At 36.9% G+C, this 16,451-nt stretch overlaps 1 protein-coding gene across 2 annotated transcripts in view; it reads left to right on the top strand.

Annotated features, from left to right (window-relative positions):
- LOC139674014 (protein adenylyltransferase SelO-like) overlaps positions 1-16,396 on the top strand; it is a 24,145-nt gene extending 7,749 nt beyond the window's left edge. For both annotated transcript variants that reach the window (XM_071560091.1, XM_071560092.1), the window contains exons 7-19: positions 776-843; positions 1,497-1,584; positions 2,706-2,775; positions 3,423-3,495; positions 4,153-4,236; positions 6,246-6,375; positions 6,906-6,950; positions 7,038-7,119; positions 7,210-7,302; positions 8,988-9,067; positions 9,879-9,922; positions 12,253-12,332; positions 12,658-16,396. In XM_071560091.1, coding sequence (XP_071416192.1) covers positions 776-843; positions 1,497-1,584; positions 2,706-2,775; positions 3,423-3,495; positions 4,153-4,236; positions 6,246-6,375; positions 6,906-6,950; positions 7,038-7,119; positions 7,210-7,302; positions 8,988-9,067; positions 9,879-9,922; positions 12,253-12,332; positions 12,658-12,780 — 1,060 coding nt within the window. In that variant the 3' untranslated portion in view covers positions 12,781-16,396. The remainder of the gene's footprint in view (positions 1-775; positions 844-1,496; positions 1,585-2,705; positions 2,776-3,422; positions 3,496-4,152; positions 4,237-6,245; positions 6,376-6,905; positions 6,951-7,037; positions 7,120-7,209; positions 7,303-8,987; positions 9,068-9,878; positions 9,923-12,252; positions 12,333-12,657) is intronic.
- Positions 16,397-16,451: the final 55 nt, after the last annotated feature.

A 16,451-nucleotide genomic window follows, 5' to 3' on the forward strand; every position in this document is an offset into this window, starting at 1 on the left:
ACTTATTGAGCTTAGAGGAACATGATGCCCTTGCATGGTTGATTTTTCCTGATACAAAAGAAAATACAGTGAAATTACATAGTTTATTTCATAAAATTAGTCTAAGTTGTGAAATATTTTAGAGCAAGTTGTTCCAAATACTCAAAAACCTCTGTATTTGGGGAAATACGAAAATTTACAGGATGTGCAGAATTTTAAGGCAAATGAAAGGAAGAGATTGTTTTTTAAAATCCAAGTATTAGTACCAGTGAAGAAGGTATAATTGTAATGTATCACTGAAGTTATTTCTTTTTTGTATCTTGATACTCTTTGAGGAGTTCCTGCCTGCTAAGCATCCTAGATCTGTCCCCAAAGTTCTTGAGACAACAATTTTAGGTCATGTGAAGGGCAGCCTCCATCTGATGCAACAATTTGGTTTCTACTATCTCTGTCCTCAAGATTTCAGTGTTGTCCTCAGGGAAACTGTGACTTATTTAATGTTATAATCACACTATTTGGTCACGTAGGTTCCAGATGAATGCAGTTTTTTTAAGTGCAACCTCCTCTTCAAGAGCAGTGTGAATAATGAAAATCAGACAACATTATATTAAATACAAAATAAATGCATCTTACTCTTTGCCAGTGTCATTTGTAAATACAAAGCTATGCCACCAAAAATATTTCTTTTTCTGAACAAAATGAATTTATGTATGTGTGTTTATTATGTAAATATGACTTTGTTGTAAATTATTTTTGCTGAGATAGCTTTTTAATGTTCATATCTTGCTTGTTACAGCTTAGTTGTCAGTGATGACGATGTGTGGAGAGACCAGTTTTACAATGGAAATATTAAGAAAGAAAGAGGTAATGAACATATAATATGTTACAACACTGTGACTTCATTAGTCATGCAAAATTGTGTAGTAAAAAGTACTAAATAGGCTTAATTTCATTTATTGAGATGTAAAACCTCTCCTGAAAAAATCAGTCTGAAATACGTTGATCGAAGAAAAGAAGCCCTGTGAAGAGGTCTGTGATTGAGGCGTATGTGTGCAAGAATAGTTTTTATTTTGACTTGTCATTACAAAAATGATACAGGAAAATTTCCATTGTTTCAAAAGCAGCAGGAGCCTGGTGGGAATGCTACAGTGGCTGTGCCATTGCTACATCATCTACACCTGCTCCTGCACATTATGGGGAAAATCTGTTGATGTTGGTTCTTTCTCTGTTCCTAGCATCTCTGAGTAATTCTAGTATTAATGCACTAGCAGAATTTTGTCTGTGGTGGTTGGTGTAGCAAATTAAGCTTTATCATTAAAATGTGTGTGTAGTGAAGTTGTATTATACATTATACATATTCATCTGTTACGTGTTAAGCACACTTACAAAAATCCCATTTTAGCTGTGCATATATAAAGTCTGTGTCTATAGAAACAACACGATGGCTTTTTCTCTGCAAGAATTCTATTTTGCTGATACTCTGTTTACATTTAAACACATATGTTTCTATATTTAAGGTGCAATAGTGCTACGTCTTGCCAAATCATGGTTTCGTATAGGATCCTTAGAAATCTTAACTCATTCTGGGGAACTGGACTTACAAAGGTTTGAATTTCATCTTCATAGTAACTAAAACAGTTTTCTCAACAACTGAATATACATTTAAATGCGTGTATACAGTTGGAATTTAGATAAATTATTTAGAAAATAAGATTACTTAATTTAGAAAGATAATCTGCTATTTTTATGTAGGCATACAAAAGGTACCTCATAAGAGTAGAAGACCTGGATCTTACACAATGAGAAAGGTTTTATAGCTGAAGTAATTCTGGTAACTAAGCACAAGGGAGGAGTTTTTTGTTATGGAAAGATTTGTATATTGAAAGTATAAGTTCCTAGATTTCTCACAGTTGTCTGTGAAGCTAAATCAACAGAAATATGAATAAATCACTAGCCATGAGTATGTTGTATAAAGTATGCTCTCTAGAAACTTGCAAAATCAGAGATGTGTACTGGATACAAAATCATTGCACAGTTTTAAGCCTCTCAGCATGACAAATTTTTAGGTCTACTGTAAATATTTAAAAGGAAGAATAGACGCTGTTCTTGGATGTTTACAAATGAGTAAAAGCTCATAATATCAGTTGTACATTGTAGTAACTGATAGTTCAGTTTAATTTCCCACATCACTCTACATAGCTAAAATTCTGTTTCAGTTTTTTGTATTTTATTTTTAATCTCAGCAGACTTTTATTGTAAAATTGAAGGACTGATTTAGGGAACTGATTTTAAGTTTTGGTACTTTTTTGGGTTAAAGTATTTTTTTTGTTAAGGAATTCAGCCATAAAATTTTCTTTGTGAGAATTGTGATGAAGCATTATTACTTGTAATCATATAATTTTTTTTTTAATGTGCGAACTCTTCCTAAAATTGGATATTGCTACATGCAGAAGCAGATCATGGTGTGCTCTGGAGGTTTAAGATGTGGGGAATAATTTTTACTCTTATGTGGCAGTCTCCAGTTGTGTTTATGACTGGAACCTTAAGTTTTATCTATAAGCATTTAGAAGAACTTCCAATACTCATTGGAATAAATAGACTAAGGTTTCTAATAACCATTTGCAGCAAGCTGTAGATCAGCATTTTGCTGTTTGAAAACGAAGATTTTGAATGATCAGTTCTGAAAGTATCAGTTTTGTTTAAAGAATTCTGCTCTCTGATTACAGAAGATTGCTGGACTTTATCATCCAGGAACATTTTCCATCAATACCTATGTATGACTCAAATAGATATCTGGTAAGTCTTTTTTAAAAGTTATTTTAATTTCCACAAGCATGTGAACAAAAATTGCACAAAGCTCTTCAGAGTTTCAAGTTTCAAGTTTTTATCGGCAAAACTGTGTTAATTCTTTGCAGTAAAAGTCTGCTTCTTAATTTTTTTGTTTTCTTTTTTTAAAAATTTTTTTCATGAACATTATTCACTACTTTTTGTTATGGAAATACATATTGTGAAACTTCCATTTTCTGTTTTTTTTTTTCTTTTACTGCTCAGATTTGCAGTGAGCAGTGGTCATGAAGTTTTTGTAATATAAATGTAGTATATACAGTATATTCTAGTATACACACCAGTAGTATATATATTGTCTTTGTTTCTCTTTTTAAAATTTTACTTCTTAATTTATTTTAGGGCATCTACATATACTTTATTTTACTTCTTAATTTATTTTAGGGCATCTGTATGTACTTATTGAACTATAGTCTTTGCTGCATAAGGTTATTACGCACTCACATAATTTAGAATGTGAATGAAAAGTCCTGACAGGCAGAGATACAAATTTTAAAAGTAGAATGTATCATCACATATTTCTGAAGTGAATAAAATGTTTATGTCATTTGCTATTTTCAATACAGAGGATTTGAAATAAAAGATGTATTTGATTTTAGGAATTTTTCTCTACAGTCGTATCAGAGACTGCAAATCTGATTGCGTTGTGGATGTCCGTGGGGTTTGCACATGGTAAGGCTGCAGTGGAATGTTTTATACTCATATACTGGAAAATGGCTTTTATGTCGTCTTCAGTTCTTTTGATATCTTCACCTACAACTGTATCTGTCATTCATTAATACACAAGTGTTTTTTGTAGCAGAGTTAGGAGCACTTCAGATGTCTGAGCATGACTGTGACAGGACTGAGAATATGGGAGCAAGAATTCCCGGGACTGTTGCCACAGCCCTGTGTACAAAGACACGTTTAACTGCTCTGAATTCGATTCATACGCGGAAAAGCCTGGCGGTGTTCATTGTGCGGGTGCAGGGTTAGGGGTTCCATGGCTCGGGATGGGTTCAGTTTCCATGGCTCGGGATAAGCAGCGGGTCCGTCCGCTCTCGGGGGCCGGGCCGGGGGGGCAGCGGCGCCGCCTGGCGGGGCACAGCGGGAATGCACCAGCGGGAATGCGCCCAGCGGGGCACAGCGGGAATGCACCAGCGGGGCCGCCGCCTCTGCCTGACATCGACACGGAGCAGAGGACAAACTGACTTTACAGAGTCTGATTTCGGAAAGGTGACTGCTTCAAAGCGCTCAGATTCCCTGGATTTATTTCATGGCAAATTTCCTGCATACTACGGGGCTCAGGTGGAATTTTAAGCTTTGTTTCTCCTCTTTTTTTCATTGTAGGTGTGTGCAATACAGATAACTTCAGTTTATTATCCATAACAATAGATTATGGTCCATTTGGATTTATGGACGCCTATGATCCGAGTGAGTGTCACACCTGTTTTAATTTATTTTTAATGAAAATAAATTCTTTATATTAACTTATGTAGTTTCTACATGCATGAAAACTAACATTATTAGCAAAAAAAATACTAAGCACATGTACTGTTTGAAGAGCCCTAGGGAAAAAACGCCTGTATCAGTGGCCAGTTTCATGATAGACTATAGAGGTTGCATTTCAAGGGCTAAAAGTCTTTTTAATGAAATATTATTATTAGATCAATTTTCATGAGAATGTTTCCACTTGAACTTCATCAGTTGAACAGATGGTACCACAGAACCTTTGAAAACTAAAAACTGTGTATTGCTGGAAGCAGCTAAAATCAAAAGTGGAATTCAGTGACTTTGCATCCATCAAGCTCTAGCTATATAAGTCACAGCAGCTAATTATCTGTTGGTAGAATACAAATCAAATCTACACAGTCATGGCAGCCTTTCTTTGAAAGTATAAACTCGGTCTGGAAGTGATACATATAGATCCAGGATGAACATAGATTCATATTATTAGATAATTATTTAGAGGTTGCATTGAGTAAGCTTCAGAATGAGAAGTGGTTATCTCACTATGAGTTTTCATGAGCCTGCAGCCTCAAATTAAGGAAATCTCATGAGAATAAATGTCATATTGTTTCTATTGTGTTGAAAAAACTGGGACTTTTCTGGGTTTAGATCTTTATATAGTGGGTTGAACCCAGCTGGCAATTACGGACCCACAAGCCACTGGTCCACTGCCCGGTGCTGCAGAATGAGGGAGAGAATTGGAAAAGCAGGATGAGAAAAAGCTTATGGGTCAAGATAAAGACAGTTGAATAAGCAAAGGGAAAAAAACCAGACAAGGGCGACCAGCAAGTTGGAAAGGCAGTCTCTCACCATCTCCCACTGCTGGGCTGATGCTGAGTCAGATCCCAAGCTGCCTTGGAAGAATTACTCCCAGTTTTTATTGCTGAGCATGATGTTATATGGTATGGAATATCCCTTTGGTCACCCGTGGTCAGCTGTCCCAGCTGTGTCCTGTCTGAGCCTGTTGTCCATCCCTACCCTGACTTTCTGGGGCTGCAGGGTGAGAACAGAGGGCTCGATGCTGTGCCAGCACTGCCTGGCAATGTGTAAAACATTGGTGTGTTACCAACACTGTTTTAGTCTCGAGTCTAAAACACAGCACCATCCGGGCTGCTGTGAAGGAAACTAACCCCATCCCAGCCACAGACAGTGCACCCTGGAGCCAGATGAAAGGCTTTAGAGTTAAAATTCATATTTGAACCACTCGCCAGATCTGACAGATGTGCCACAGGTCTCCTCCTTAATACTGTTTGTTGTCCTCTGAGTGTCCTCTGAGGACTCAGGCAGTGCTGTACACATGGATCAGCTTATCTGCATTTGATCTGATCAAGGGGTTCATGCTGCATCTGCTTACACTGGTGTTGTAGATAGATATACATTTTACTTCTGGATACTTATGACTTGCATAGCAGGTGTTCATTATCTCTCAAATAATGGATTTGCATACTGGAACACATAAGCCCTAATTTTTATGTAAATATATAAGGCTGGTTTGTACAACTGAAAAAAATCTTGCTTAGGTGGCCTATTAAATACTTGTTTATTATACATGTGACTTTTACAGAAATACTTACAAATCCTGAATCTAGCTGGGTATTTGTTTCCTTGATCTGTGTGCTCAATAGTAGCACTGTATGTAGTAAAAAAATTGGGTTTAGGTGTAAAAGACATTGTTTTTAAGGTAAAACAGGTATGTTTCTGTTTAAACATCTGAATTTATTTTGTGTTGTGACACATGGGAACTTGTCTGTGAGTGATGTTTCCTTAGATTTGCAAATAATAGTTCTTGAGTTAATTCATTGTAAATAGGTATCCTCGTGATCTGATTTTAAATATTTAGTAGCTTTAGGTCTTTTATGAGTTTGCCATGTAAGTATATTAATTGTTTACTGTAATTACTCTGCTGTGGAAAAATAATGTTTTGTTTGAAACAGATTTTGTTCCAAACACATCTGATGATGAAAGGAGGTATAAAATAGGAAATCAGGCAAATGTTGGGCTGTTTAATCTGAGCAAGCTGTTACAAGCTCTAAAACCTTTATTGGATCCCAGACAACAGCAGCTGTAAGTAATCCTTAAAATATCTTAATGCTTAAAAGAACTAGTGAGATGGGAGAGCCTCTCATCACCATATGCATAGGAAAGAAAGGGATTAGCTTTTGAAATCTTTTATTTTTTTAAGCGGCAATTGATTCTGGATTAATTATTGGCCAGAACGAGGTCAGAGGGAGGGTAGAAAGGTGTTCACTGGTCATAAATAATAGCAAAATAGCACCACAAGGAGGAACTAGATGTTGTGTGATCCATTCTCCTTTCACTAAGCTAGGACCTTTGCCTCCAGTTTTCTGGTTTGTCTAGCTCTTTCTTTAAGATGCTTACTTCTGAAGACCAAGCATCCTCCTGAAGTAGTGAGGTAGTATTTTATTAGCCTGTTGTAAAGGTTCTTATGTGAAGGATGGATCCCAGATGATTCAGAATATCAGTGTTTTTGAGATACCAATCAGAAGAAGTGTTTGTTCTTCAGTGTACAGTAGGGTTATACCTGCAGGAGCATTTTAGTTCCATGGAACTTGACATTTCTTTTGTTTTTGCAGAGCCTCCCAGATTTTGGAGGGGTATGGTGAGCACTACTACAGCCGGTATGCAATTTTAGAGCTCAAACCTTCTAGTCACAATACCATAAATTATACTATGTAATAATTTCCGTACTTTGTTGTTATTTTCAGTTTCACAGAACTATTCAAAGCAAAATTGGGTCTTCTTGGGATGAATCAGAATGATAACTATTTGATTGCTTTCCTCTTAAAAGTGAGTTTACTTTGCTAATTTTGTCTGCAAACATCTGAACTGATACCCCATATTTGAAAAGCACTGATAGAAGGATCTTTATGTCACCAGATGATGGAAGACACAAAGGCTGATTTTACAATGACATTTCGAGAGCTGAGTGAAATTACTGAAGACCAGTTAAGGGAGCTTCATATTCCTGAGGTATTGTCTTGGTTTGAGATAAGCAACTGCCAACCCCCCCTCCAAGCACAGAGAGAAAAGCCTCCCTCCTAACACCAGGGAAAGGGAGGAAAAGAGAGGGGAAAGAAAAAAACACTTCAAACTGCATTTATACTAAATCTACATATATTTTTCACAGAAAGAAAGAGACAATTAGAAGAGAGTACAAATATACACTCACACAAGTCTGCAACAACAAGTTCCCCACCTCAGCTTCTTAACGAACACACAAATTCTACTGTCCTAACTACACATTACTTAAGAAAAACCTTATTCCCCTGGGAGACAGACTCAAGCAGAAAGGAGAGACCCAGAACAACACATTTTACTTTCCTGAGGTACCCTGTGAGCCAGTGGTGGGCCTGGTCCTCTCCATCCCCCCTGGGACAGCATCGTGAGTCCTCCCAAGAGGAGGGCTGAGAAGCGACTGCCTTAACCACTCCCACACTGGTTCCTACTTCCCTGGAGATGATGTCATAATGTGGTATGGAATACAAAGTTACTGGCTAGAAGAGGTCAGCTGTTAGCTCAGCCCAGCTCAAGTCAGCTGACAGCTTTGGCCTAATCCAAACTTCAGAGCCCAAATCTAGGCCCACCTAGGTGAACCCATAACAGGTATTAATACAAGCACCTAATTTTAGGAATACTTAATACAGAATGAGTAAATCAAGTTGGACATAACCCTGATATAGGGTTAGAGGATGTCTCAAGCCATGATTTATCTGGGAAATATGTCACTGTAGCATTACTAAGGGACAGTGAGACTTACACACCTGTGTCATGCTACTACCCCTTGTTAAGCCTGTGTCTGGTAATGAAGGATACATTAATGAAAAGTGCTAATGAAAGATGCATTAATGAAGAGTGCTGAAGTCAGATTTTCAGCCTCTGGTTCAGGTCCAATATGAGTAGTCATAAATCCTAAGAAACAATTTGAATACAGAGGAAAAGATACCAGTGGAATTTTGATGGAGAAAAATCCTTGAAGGGTTATCATATATTTCTTTCTTAAATGATTTTTATATTCATTGTGCTGGTTTCAGCTGGGATAGAGTTAATTTTCTTCCTAGTAGCTGGTACTGTGCTATGTTTTAGATTTAGATTGAGAATAATGTTGGAGACACAGTGATGTTTTAGTCGTTGCTGAGCAGGGCTTGCACTAAGTCAAGGACTTTTGTGCTTCTGGTGGTGCCCTGCCAGTGAGGAGGCTGGGAGGGGACAGAGCCAGGACAGCTGACCCAAACTGGCCATAGGGATGTCCCACACCATAGGGTGTCATGCTCAGCAAATAAACCAGGGGAAAGCTGGTGGGGGTCCACTGTTTGGGAACTGGATGGGCATTGGCTGGTGGGCAGTTGGTTTTCATTTGCATCTCTTGTTTTTCTTGAGTTTTATTTCTCTCTCCTTTTGCTATTTTTCTTTTCATTACTATTATTATTGCTATTATTAATTTACTTCAATTACACTCTTTTTATCTCAAACCATGAGTTTTCTTTTAACCTTCTGATTCTCTCCCCAGTCCTGCTGAGAGGAAGAGTGAGGGAGTGGTTATGTGAGGCTTAGTTGCCAGCTGGGGTTAAACCACAGTATTCCTTTGCTTACTTTGGTTTTTGCTTAACAGGAAGAAAATTCTGATTACCTGCCATTAACTGTTTCTTTCTGCTTAGGAGTTCTGGGCTCTCCAGGATCTGGGTAAACACAAGTTATTTTCAGAATGGGTTACAATGTACCTCTTGAGATTAAAAGGGTAAGTCTGATGCAATTTCAAGTGTGCATTTTCCAGAAGCAGGCAACTTTATTTGCAGTGATTTTCCATAATCTTTAGCAGGTCTAATAAACTGGCCCAAACATGATTTCATATGCCTGTTTTGTCTTTATGGTTCTAGATTGCGCTGGATTCAATTATAATTACTATTACAGTTGTTTTGACACACAGCTTCATAAAAATGACATGGGAGGAGTGGTCTGTATTTTTATCAGATTTCTTTGGTTAACAATTCTTGCCAAAATACCAGTCCTACAGATTCAGTCCAAGAATCACATACAGGCTTTGCAAATACATAGGAATGAATACTGTTTAATTAATGGTAACATATATATATATATATATATATTTGCTATGTAATAACAATGCTTTATGATGACAGGAGCTGCAAGTTGAACAGCACTGATTATGCAGACTGTGTTTGGACAATGCTAATGTTGCATAGATAGGAATATTAATTCTTTTGTCTTAAGAAAGAATGGAACATGTTTTTCTTAGCCATATATGGTATGCACATATCAAGTACTTTGAAATATACATCAGGTACTTGGAAATTTTATTCAGTAAATACAATTCTTAGGGAAAAAATTAATACAAGATACAAAACCTACAAGAAGGTGTGCAGTTTTTACCAAGTCTAATCATTCTTAGAGATTCACACCTGCTTCTGCTGAACACAAAAGCAGAACACTTAATGAAAGTCAAATAAGATATTTTGAAAAATAACTCAGCATAATCCTTATTAGCTGAAGCACTTTTGTTTTTCTTCTTTTGATTTGTTTTTCATGTGTAGTAACAAGGGTGATTCAGACATGAAAAGAAGAACAAGAATGACAAGTAAGTAAAGTTCTCCAGGGGAACTTGTTGACTGGAAATGGCAAATATCTCTTTACAAAGGTTTCTTTAGTTTTAGTTATTTTTCCTTTTGAGAAGGACTAAAATGTCCTGTTTTCTGAATAGGAGAAACTCTCATTACACTGCTGCAAATCTTGTTACACTTCCCATTCGTTGTGGCTGTCTCTGGTTTCCTCCACTCTTGTGATTAGAATCCAGCCATGTGCGTATGGCTAGACCTGTGAATATATATGTACTTTTTACATAAACCAAACAACCAAGAAATGCTTTGGCTCTAATGGGGCTTGCTTCTTCCTTAGGTATCCTGCTTTTCCCCTCCTTTAAGAAAGGATCTTACAGAGGATCTTACAGTACAGGAGACAGTCTAAACATGGGAAAGGTTTTGCCTCCAAAATCATACTTGGGGTAGTGGTCTTACTTTTGGTAGCAGTCCAAAGCTTGATATGCAAAGATTCATGGTTAAGTTAGTTAGGTTTTCTTCCATATAATCAGCCATCATTCTGTATTCGTATTGCAGAGCTGCAAACATTTGTAATAGGCTACTGATACTACTTTGTTACTGTTTTATTTATATGTTTTTGGTAGCTGCTCCATAGTACAGTGTAACTGAAGTTTCTTACAGGGGTTTCTGGGCTTTGGGGTTTTTTTTGTTCTCTTTTACATTTTTACATCCAGGCATTTAAATAGATCACTTAGATGGCCCCATAGTTTCTTTAAAATTGTTTTTCCTTTTGTTTGTTTGTTTAAGCATTTATTTGTAACAGCTGTCCCTTGTCAGTACAGTTTGCAGCAGGAATCTGGCTCAACACAGTTAACTCTGCATTTTTATCCAGCATTTCACATTAAAGACAAAACTGCTGTAGCTCTTCAGATTTTTATATGGGTGGGAAGTCACACTAAATTGTGTGTTGCTCTCTTTGATTGACCTTGAATATATTGCCATTAATGCCTCATAATTCATTACCTTTCCCTAGTTGTTAGAGTCATAAGATACCTCACTTCTCAAAATACATTGCTTTGAATCATTTGAAGTTGACCACTTATTATTTTTATTTTTTCCTCCCTTTATTTAGTTTTCAGTTTTAGTAGCACTTTATCTTGTACTGCCTGAATTTAGTTCCTTAGGAGTTGATCAAAAAGTTTTGACAATTCAAGTCTATAATTGTATTTCTTCACAAAAGAAACATTTAAGAAAAAAAAGTAGACCAGATTACACTCATAAGGGCACAAAATTTCTTTTGTTTTGTCCTTTTCTTATCTGACTTGTCTTACACTTTCATAATTATCTCGTCACTTTTGTTAATTACAGATATTTTTAACTCCACTGTGAAACTTGTCAATTTACAATTGTTAAGAATATATTTCTGGGACAAATATTCTCCTGCTAATGTGACTCACAGTTTTAATGGGAATTATCATTTTTTGTATGAGTCATATGTTAACTTTTTCACCTTTTAAACATTCTTTGTAAATAGTTAAGGCACTTTGTTATTGAAAACCAATTTACTGGATTGAATCAAATACTTGGCCAGAAAAAATTGTTTTGCCAAGTGGTAAACCCCTCTATTTTCAGCAGTTAGGGTTGGGTGTTGTTATGGCTGTGTAGAGGTTATTTCAAATAGCCAGTCATATTGACTGCCTTTTTTAGTATGTGTGAGTACATACAGGACAGCAGTGATGTGAAAAAGAAGAATGTCTGTGGCCCCTCCTAGTATATTATTTGTAAATAAAATAACATCATAACTAATTGATTAGAGGAATTGAGTAGAGGGAAGTTTAGGGTGGTGATTTTGTTTATTACGCTGCTTTCTCTAATACCCTCTTTCAAATATGCTGTAAGGGTATCTATAAGAATATTTTATAAAGCTACATGAATTTTTTGAAAGAAATACATAAAACTAATCTTTATGAATATAAAACCTACAGAGACATCGGTGGAAAGGGAAGGAGATGAAGTCTATGTATGTCCATAAATCACAGACTTTTGGTTTCAAGTTCACGGGTGAAATGCCTTTGTTATCACTTATTAATCTCTTAATGTAATAAATGGCTACTGAATTTGGGAAAATAGGGAGACCAATGTCAAGACTTAAAAGAGAGGCTTGAAGTGTTTGTTGGCATTACTGATTGTGCAAATTAAAAAAATTCTTTTAGCAACTCATAAAAATAGATTAATTCCTTTTCCTTTTTATGCATTTTCTTATCTGCAAATTAAACCTTTTTGAAGATTTCAACGACACATTTCAATGACTGTGTTTTCCTTTTGTTGAATGTGTCTAACTAAATTTAACATGATTTACTCTTGGTTTCAGCTGTTAATCCTAGATACATACTCAGGAACTGGATGGCAGAATCAGCAGTGCAAAAAGCTAATTTGAATGATTTCTCAGAGGTAAAAGTGTTTCTTTTGTCTTGACATATTTAATAATGATTAGCATAATGGCTAATGGAACAGTTTTTGCATTTACACGTTGAACTGTACTACACTTTGACCAACACTGTACTAACACCAATCACTGTTTAAAATTTTAACAAAATTATTAGTAGCATTAATTGTAAATAGTAGTGACTATATTAATAGTAGTACTAATAATAGTGAGCAGTGCATGTGATAGTTTCTGGAACCAGGAGGTTGCATAATATGAAGTGGAAGCAACTTCTCTTGTTTGCAGGAAAACCTTTTGTACAAGAACTTACCCATTTTTAATTGCTTCCAGGTTCATCTCCTAGAGCATATTTTACAACATCCCTTTCAGAGACAGAAGGCTGCAGAGCAAGCAGGCTACTCCCTGCACCCCCCAGCTTGGGCCAAGGATCTGAAAGTAAGCTGTTCATCTTGAGAGAAATTGGAAGCAAGAAAAATTATCTCGGTTGAAGCTCAGGCCTTCAAACAGGAATAATGTATCAAGCCACAGGAACTTGTCTCCCTTATACTTTGTGGACTGGAATCTGCTACACTGCTGGGCAAGATGAGGTCTTGACCAACTTTATGAAGTCTAAAGATCAAAGAAATGGATCACTGTGTATGGTTGCATCACCAAATTATATTGGCATTGACAAGTCTGACCTTCACGTTCATCTGTGCATTACTTTGAGTCCCAATATATAAACTGTCACACTTAACCTCTCAGAATTCATGGCTGATCAGCTCTTAGTGACTGATCAATTTAAAATCCATCTAAGCTAGTTTTAATAGTGCTGTATTTTGATGAATTTTCTTCTTGCTGTTACACACTGGTCAAATATCATTGCATTCTGCAGACATGATTTTCTCAAGTCTTTTGCAGAGCTGGCACAGAAGACAGACACTTAGACCTGGACATCTTTTCTAATTCTGATCTTGTTTTGTCCCATTAAACTGACAAAAGAGATTTAAAGGAAATTCAGTTAAATAGTGAGCAGAGATGTCTGTCTTGGGAGTGACTTACCCAGGAATAAATTTTGGTGTCTGTGCTGGTGCCAGGTGCCTATCAAGCCTGGACCACTGCTCTTTGGAAGTGTATCTTTTGATAGTAGTAGAAAGATTGTTGGTGCATGGGTATAAAGCCTTAGGAATATTTCACTGGTTGGACTTGGAAAAGGATTGTCTTGTAAGTATCTCACTACGTATGTAGTCAGGCCAATATACCTTTTGTATTCAGCCCCCTGGTGTGATAAGGGACTAGCAAAAGTCTTGCAGGGAAAGTACTTAAAATTCAGCTGAAGCTCTTACAGAGAAGTTTTCTAAGTAACAGAGACTGATCTTTGAGCCCTGCTCTAAGTTTTGCTTTGAGTTTTGCTATTTATCCTTGTTTGATAATCTAGTTCCACAAACTTGGTGTATAATTAAGCCAAAATTAAAACATCAGCAATCATGTCTAACATTATGCTAGAAAATTTACAGAAAAAAAAATCACTTATTTGAGGGCTTTGTTAGTTCTTGGCATTACCTCATCTGTTCCAAAATCCAAAATGGATTGTTTTACGATCTCCAAATTTTGTGAGTGCCACTTGATTCTGAAATAGAGGCTATTAAGTGGTATAATTAAAATTTCACAAATCTATTTCTAGAAAATATAATTAGTGCGGGGAAAAAATATTAGAAATCTGTTAGGGACTAAAAAAATATCTGAATGCCTTTCTTAACTACAATCAACACAATTATTCAGAATGGTTTCCCCTCAGATATACAGCTGTTCAAATGTAAATAGTTTCATAATGGGAGGCAAAGTGTAGATATTAAATACAGTTTTCTGAAATTCCAGTCTGAAGTTTAGGCAACTTACACAAGTTCAGCCTGGGTTAGCATTCCTTGTGCAGGTAGTAAGTGCTCTGCTGGGATCCCTGGGATTGGCAGCACCTGCAGCTCACAGGTGTGGGGTCTGTGGAAGCCCCTCAGCACCAAAGCTGTGCTCCAGCCCACCGAAACCTGGCACTGAGGTCTCTTCTCAGACAATTCCAAACCAATGGTGTTGTGAGGAAACGTGTGAGCATCAGCATTACCAATTGCAGTGGAGTGGGTTGGATTGCACTCAAGTAAGTGATGATTTAAAGAGGATCTTTGTCTGCAGAGTAAATGCAGTGGCACAGCAGCTTGAGCCCTGTTTTCCAGTCACGTGGAAGGGAAGATCTCCAGTTTGTGTTTGTGGGCCAGACATAGCTGCCAGTACTTCCTTATCTTGTGGATTAACTGCATAAATACAAAGCATTTTTATACTGCTTTTTTCTTCAAAGTGTTTTATAAATGTTAAATCCTATTAGGGGCAAGCGGGCCCCTGCATCCCCCATAGTTACAGGTAAAGGCGGCCTCCAGCATCACAAGGGAAAACCAGAACAGCCCAAATGGGAGCTGTTTTACAAGCAGTTGGCATGTACTGCTCCCTGTGAGGCTTCTCAAGTTCTTAAAAAAATATCTGAGAGAATGAAGCAAACCCTGAAAATTGGTTTCACATGTTTCTGTGGCTGCAGAGAGTAGGTCAGCTGTCACTCTTCTCCAGGAGTTCATTCATGGACGTGGTCATGTCTTCTTTCCTTGATTTATGTGAAGGCAAATCTCCACTTTCTTTCCCTTAGTTTTACCATGAGTTTACATCATGTGACTTCAGTAACTATTCTGATTTCATAATAGTCAGTACTGACTGTTAAAGGTGATCACACTGCCTTAGAATATTCCCCAAGGTCATGGGAATTCCCAGTTACTGTGGGAGTTATCAAGGATAACTCATAAATAATAATTCTGTCCTGTAGTTTTGCCATTATCCATTTAAGTTGCTATTTTTCCACTCTCAAAGTGCCTGGCAAAGAGTGCATGAAAAACACAAAGCATAGTTACCCCAACACTACCTTTTAACTGTGTTTTGTAGAAGTAGAGAAATGAACCCACTTTGTTCTCAGCATTTTGTACCATGTCCCTTTCCACTTCTAGGTTTTAATTGTTATGGTTTATTATGATAATGTAAATATTAATACTGTGTTTCATTATATATTCCCCGAAATCCTTGGCTTCCACCCGTGGTTCTGGAGCTGCCTCTTCCTTCATGTTACATAAACAGAGCAACAATACTGTGGCTGGTAATCAAGCAGATGCTCTTATCCTCCTTCTGCACTGGAGGACAGTTTTGAAGGGGCAGCAGTGCTGATGCCCCACATAGGGACTTTCCCACGTGATTCTAACCTTTCTAATCCTATGGACTGATGGGAAAGTGATGGCTTGAAGGAGGTTCTTCTTCCATATTAGTGATGTAAGAGCCCAGAGGAGCTGTGGAGACTGCTTCCATTTGAGTTATGGAGAAGGGTTAAAAATAACATGCTGCAATTTCAGATCTTTTCAGGCCAAAATACGCTAAGCTCTAGTGATGTACATACTGACATCATCTAAAGACCATTTGTATGGCAATAGATTAGATGGAGGTGGAAGGATTAATTTCTACTTTTTATAAATCCTTTGAATTACAGCGTTGGAGGATCTTTTTGTATTTTGCAGAATGTTTGGGCACCACATCAAGCCAGATAATTGTGTATCATTAAGATGGCAGCTTTGTTCCTTGAATCAAGTTTAAATCTTACATTTGAGAAATTTAATGCTACATACACAAAATAGTCGATAAAGGTCTAATCATCACAGCATTTTACCTGATTTCTGGAGTTTTCTGTAGGCTTTGATTCTTTTTTGCTTTGAAGAAAGTTCAACTTCTTTTGTGTAAGATTAAGTGAAAGTTATGATTACAGATGTAAAATGTATAAAATGGAGTTTATTGTGCTGTATCAAAAGAGAAGGGAGAAAATAGGGTGGGAGGCTGAACATTCTGGTAAGAAGAGTGAATGCTGGACAAGCCTTGTAGATGTCTCAGTGCTTTTTGAATCAGAGAAATCAACTTATTGTGCAACATTTTTCTAGGGACATGTTCTGCTTTATTTTCATGCTGGATGTATCTTTCATAAAATTAATTTGATTTAAAAATAGATGGATAGCAGACAGCTGTTGTCACCTAAGTGTGTTGAAGATGTGCACTCCTAATACCTTGTCAGAAAA

This window comes from Pithys albifrons, chromosome 7 (genome assembly GCF_047495875.1).
Source record: "Pithys albifrons albifrons isolate INPA30051 chromosome 7, PitAlb_v1, whole genome shotgun sequence".
NCBI classification, from domain to species: Eukaryota; Metazoa; Chordata; class Aves; order Passeriformes; family Thamnophilidae; genus Pithys; species Pithys albifrons.